Genomic DNA, 6,000 nt, shown 5'->3' with positions numbered 1-6,000 from the left:
GGACTCTCGCGATATCTTCTGAGACTGCCCCTCCCCCACCTCCTAGGGCCGTTTCGGTTTAATCTAGTGTGTGAGTGAGTCTGTGTGAGGGAGCGAGTGAGTGTGTGAGGTGCTGAGGTGAGGCAGAGGCTAGAAAAGGGGTTCCCTCAAGACGAGGGACAAAGGGGGCGTGAGGCACCTAGGCCGCGGGACCCGGGCGACAGGAAGCCGCCCTGAGCCGGGCTACCGGGTAGGGGAAGGGCCCGCGCTGTCCTCACAGGGCCCCAGAGCCGGAGTCGGCCCCACAGCCCCGGGCCGAGAGCTTCCTACTTCCTCGACCTCCCCGGCACCCGGGCCTGAGGATTGGCTCGGCGAGGGGAGAAGGGGAAGCAGACTTGAGCAGCTATCCGTTGTCTCTCAACTCCACTGCTGAGGAATTCTAATTTCTTCCGTCGCTCCTTCACCCCCCACCTCATGTAGGAGGGTGCTGAGGAGTCGGGAGGGAGGAGGAGCCTGGGCTACCGTCCCTTCCCTTTCCACCCCCTTCCAGGGGCGCTTTGGTGGGCGTGGAGTTGGGGTTGGGGGGGAGGGTGGGGGTTACTTTTTGGAGTGCTGGGGAACTTTTTCCCCTTCTTCAGGCGACGGGAAAGGGAATGCCCAATTCAGAGAGACATGGGGGCAAGAAGGACGGGAGTGGAGGAGCTTCTGGAACTTTGCAGCCGTCATCGGGAGGTGGCAGCTCCAACAGCAGAGAGCGTCACCGCTTGGTGTCGAAGCACAAGCGGCATAAGTCCAAGCACTCCAAAGACATGGGGTTGGTGGCCCCCGAAGCAGCCTCCTTGGGTACAATTATCAAACCTCTGGTGGAGTATGATGACATCAGCTCTGACTCGGACACTTTCTCTGATGACATGGCCTTCAAATTAGACAGGAGGGAGAATGATGAGCGTCGTGGAGCGGATCGCAGTGACCGCCTGCACAAACACCGTCACCACCAGCACAGGCGTTCCCGGGACTTGGGGAAAACCAAACAGACCGAAAAGGAAAAGAACCAGGAGGTCTCCAGCAAGTCGGGATCCACGAAGGAGCGGACGTCGGGAAGTTCGAAGCGTTCGAACGAGGAGAACGAGGACTATGGCAAGGCACAGATAGCCAAAAGCAGCGGCAAGGAATCCAGGTCATCCAAGCTGCACAAGGAGAAGACCCGCAAAGAACGCGAGTTGAAGTCGGGTCACAAAGACCGGAGTAAAAGCCATCGGAAAAGGGAAACACCCAAAAGTTACAAAACCGTGGACAGCCCGAAGCGGAGATCCAGGAGTCCCCACAGGAAGTGGTCCGACAGCTCCAAACAAGACGATAGTCCCTCCGGAGCGTCCTATGGCCAAGATTATGACCTGAGCCCCCCGAGGTCTCACACCTCGAGCAATTACGACTCCTACAAGAAGAGTCCGGGAAGTACCTCAAGGAGGCAGTCGATTAGCCCACCGTACAAGGAGCCTTCGGCCTACCAGTCCAGCACGCGGTCACCCAGCCCCTACAGTCGGCGACAGAGGTCTGTGAGTCCCTACGGCCGGAGACGGTCGTCCAGCTATGAAAGGAGTGGCTCCTACAGCGGCAGATCGCCCAGCCCCTACGGTCGACGGCGGTCCAGCAGCCCTTTCTTGAGCAAGCGTTCTCTGAGCCGGAGCCCGCTTCCCAGGTGAGCCATTTCACGGGACAGTTCTTCCTGGCAGGGTGGGTTATGAGGAACTGGCAGTCAAGTAGCCGTGGTAACATTTTGTGGAGGCCTCCCCTCTTGATGGGATAGCACACTCTGCTTGGTTGGCCAGTCAGTCAAGTGGGGGAGACACCTCCCCTTAACCTGCATTGCCAGTAAAGAGCTGACGTGCCCCAGGCTGCTAAAGGTAGGTGCTTCCAGAGGCGGGATCTAAGATTGTAAGCTTCTGTGACAGAAAAATTATAGCCTTCTACTTAGTGGATACATGAAGTTGCTAATGGTGCCTAGAGCTTGTCTAGCTATTTTTGCTGCTTTATCTTTGTAAAAATTCACCTTGGTTTTAGTGCTTTAGGCTTTTTGGACCTAACTTGAGACTTGTTATGAAAAATTACATACTTCCATCTATATTATCTGTAAGGTATTTGCCCAGGTTATCCCACCATTTTCACTCTCTACTGAGTGTTCAGAGCTGGAAGTTTATTCATTGCCTAATTGATGTTGTTTTGGTAACTTACAAGATTCCTGTCTTTAACTGATGCTTTATTGGAAATTCAACATTAGTTGAATGTTCTTGTTGACAGTTTGTAGCCTAGCAGAAATTGGTCCCAAAGACAATTTGGCTTTCTTTACAGCATCACCATGGACCTGTCTTGTTATTTCTGGAAGTTTTCAAAATCTCTCACATAGGATTATAATGCCTTTACTGTGATATTTTTACCCCCGCCCCCCCAAAAAATAACCAGGTTGGGCTTGAAATTTGATGTTTAGAATTAATTATGTGTTCTTGTTGCTAAGTAATGAGATATATCTTCTTTGTGGACTCACCTCTGTGCACAAAAACAGAATGTGGGCTCTAGTTAGGCCAGAGTAGAATCTTGTTTTGTGACCTTTGCCAAATGATTTAATTTCTCTGTGCCTGATTTTATTCACATATAAAATGGGAGGAATAATTTGCCTACTTCTAATATGAGAATTAAATGAGTGCATAGTACAGTGCCTTATATATAGTGGTACTAAGTTAATTCAATCTATGGTAAGGATAATTTTATTGAACTCTAGTAGAGAAATTATGCTAATTTGAAAAAAATCCATGCATGTCTTTGTTCTGTAATTTTTGCTTACTTAAAGTTATAATTATTAAAAAACTAGTGTGAATTTGTCAAGCTGCAGAGTTCCTGGATGAAAGGACAAGTTCCTTAGTATTTTCCCCCATTTTAACTACAAAAAACTTTGAAACATAGAAAAGTTGAATGAATTATAGTGAAATCCATACATCTACCACCTAGGTTCTACAATTAATGTTAGTACAGTGAAATGCATATGTCTTACATGCAGCATTTTTAAAATTGCTTAGTTTTTTAAGGAAGCTTAAGAAGTATTGTCAGAATATTTAGTTTTATTTTTTTTAGAGGGTATTTCCATTAAGGCTATTCTAAGAATTTTTCTGTTTCAAGGTTTAGAAATACAATTCTTAGGGAAAAGAGCACATCTCAAGTTCTCTTAATGTACTATGATTTTGTGTACAAAATTATGAGGAATCTTCAAAAAGCTCATGGAAAATGCATAGTATGAAATAACTATACATGGATTTCAAAATTTTTTTGCACCCAATTAATTCCCTGAAATTTTGAAGTTCCTTCATATCTCTAGAAAGAGTTGAAGACAGTGTGTATGGTAGACTGGATGGAAATATAAACATTCCGTAATATTCCTAAAGATATGGGCACATTTTTTGTTGATTTGTAGACAGCACTGTATGTTTTTATGTGTGCATTACATATTTTTCCTTATTCACTCAAATTCCAAGCAGTAAATACAAGTACAAAAAATTTTGTAGAATCAGAGTAGAGGAACATACAGATTTCTTCTGTATTATTCTGTTTTTTCTTTGGGATACACAGTCAAAATGAAGTAAACAACATCATTTTTACACTTCATCTTAGCCAAAAGGCCGAGAAATGATAACGACATCATTTTTAAAAGACTGAAAACTCTCAGGCAGAAATGCAATGTGTTTGCATCTACCAAATTAGCATTTCATAGTAACATTTCATTTCAAATGAATAGAACCTTAACTATTCAGTGGGGCGGGAGGGAGTACATTTGTTTTGTAAACACATTTCTTACTGCTGCCTGAATTTAACAATTTGTTGTCCCCTCCCCTGCGTTCTTGAAGAATAGACCACCAAAAAATACCGCAAGTACATGGCCAGCCATCAAATTTCCTTACAACAGTAGGCTTGTGTTCAGAAATTGAAGAGTTCGTAGTAGGAAGATTGGGTCTTTAAAAGATTAAAGAGAACAGTTTGTAGTACATCTTAGCTAGTATTACTTAGTATTTAGAGTTTTAGGTGTTTTTTCCCAGCTATAATTCAGACAGAGAAAGCCTCTTGTTTAAGCCAGACATTTTACAAGAGGATTGTTAGTTTTCTTAAGGGTAAATTGCTAAATCTTTAAATAATCTCAATATTTTATGTACTTGTGTTCATATATATGTTGTTGTTTTCCAGAACTATATTTATTTATTTTGAAAGATTATTTATTTGAGAGGCAGAGTTAGATAGAGAGTCAGAGAGATCTTCCATCTGCTGGTTCACTCTCCAAATGACCGCAACAGCCAGGGCTGGCCCAGGTTGAAACCAAGAACCTTGAGCTTCTTCCCGTCTTCCATGTGGGTGACAGGGCCCCAAGCACTGTCTGTCTTTCTGCTGCTTTCACAGGCACATTAGCAGGAGGCTGAATCTGAAGTGGAACAGCTGGGACTGGAATAGTCATCCATATGTTTATACCTGCACTACAGGCAGTACCTTAACTTACTGCACCACAAAGCTAGCCCCTATTTGATTCTTTTTTTTTTTTTAAAGATTTATTTATTTATTTGAAATTCAGAGTTAGGCAGAGAGAGCGAGAGAGATCTTTCATCTGCTGATTCATTCTCCAGTAGGCTGCAATGGCTGCAGCTGTTTCAATTCGAAGCAGGAGCCAGAAGCTTCCTATATCTCCCACATGGGTGCAGGGGCAAGGACTTGGGCCTTCTTCCACTGCTTTCCCAGGCCACAGCAGAGAACTGGATTGGAAATGGAGCAGCTGGGGCTTGAATCTGGCGCCCATACGGGATGTCGGCACTGCAGGTGGCAGCTTTACCCACTGTGCCACAGTGCTGGCCTCCCTTTTTTTTAAAGATCTATTTGATTCTAATAATAATTTTATATTTCAACTTTTAACATAGTTGCCATTATGTAAATTGTTTACATATATGAGCTATTTGTTTTGAAACATTTTGATTCATGTTAGTTTCCTGGTGATTAAAGATAAGTGGGAACTGCTTATTTTAGACTACTGAGCGAATTATGTTTTGTCCAGTCACATTTTTAGTGTTATTTCTCTGTCTTACATTAGACCTGAGTCGGTTAGACTTTAGTTAAAAGCATGAAAGGGTTAAGGAGAGCTGGGTTCTAATTTAGAATAATCTCTTCTATGGATTCCCAGATTTCATTTCCCAGTCCTTCCTTATGAAGAAAATTAATTGAGGGCCTGGTGTTGTGCAGAAGGTTAAGCTGGCACTTGTGATGCTGGCATCCCATACCTGAGTGTCAGTTCAAGTCCTGGCCACCCCACTTTGGATGCAGTTTTCTGGGAATTCACCTCAAAAGGCGGGAGATGGTCCAAGTGCTTAGGCCCCTTCTGCCCACATGGGAGACCTAGACGGAATTCCTAGCTATTGTGGCCAGTTGGGGAGTAAACCAACTCGCTCTCTCTTTCTCTCTGTTTTTCTGTCTTTTCCATCCTCCATCACTCTGTTTTTCAAATAAATAAATGAGTCCCAAAAGAAAAAGAAAGTTAATTGAACATGCAGTAAATAATACCTTGCTTTATGAGTTCCTAAAAAAGTTCATTGGAAATCATTTGGTATTAAAACTAACTAGAGCCATTATATCCTTGAGAGCTTCTAAAAGATTATTTTGTTAAAACATTTTCCCTAATTTTAAAGAGTTTTTAAAGAGTTTTTAAATCCTAACTCTTCTATTTTGGGAGTTTGTTTAGGATTGGTACAACTTTTTTTTTTTTTTTTTTGACAGGCAGAGTGGACAGTGAGAGAGAGAGAGAGAGAAAGGTCTTCCTTTTCCGTTGGTTCACCCCCCCAGTGGCTGCTGCGGCCAGTGCACAGCACTGATCCGAAGCCAGGAGCCAGGTGCTTCCTCCTGGTCTCCGATGCAGGTGCAGGGCCCAAGCACTTGGGCCATCCTCCACTGCACTCCCGGGCCACAGCAGAGAGCTGGACTGAAAGAGGAGCAACCGGGACA

General features: G+C 44.1%; 1 protein-coding gene across 16 annotated transcripts in view; it reads left to right on the top strand.

The window, feature by feature from the left end:
- CDK12 (cyclin dependent kinase 12) overlaps positions 1-6,000 on the top strand; it is a 79,962-nt gene continuing 73,962 nt past the window's right edge. For 13 of the 16 annotated variants that reach the window (XM_051824898.2, XM_070060757.1, XM_070060758.1 and 10 more), the window contains exon 1: positions 1-1,678. In XM_051824898.2, coding sequence (XP_051680858.1) covers positions 633-1,678 — 1,046 coding nt within the window. In that variant the 5' untranslated portion in view covers positions 1-632. The remainder of the gene's footprint in view (positions 1,679-6,000) is intronic. The other 3 variants (XM_070060754.1, XM_070060752.1, XM_008271401.4) reach the window with 1 other exon arrangement.

The sequence above is a fragment of the Oryctolagus cuniculus genome, chromosome 17 (assembly GCF_964237555.1).
Source record: "Oryctolagus cuniculus chromosome 17, mOryCun1.1, whole genome shotgun sequence".
Lineage (NCBI taxonomy): Eukaryota > Metazoa > Chordata > Mammalia > Lagomorpha > Leporidae > Oryctolagus > Oryctolagus cuniculus.
The sequence above is the reverse complement of the archived record's forward strand: the minus strand, read 5'-3'. Positions and strand labels throughout refer to the sequence as shown.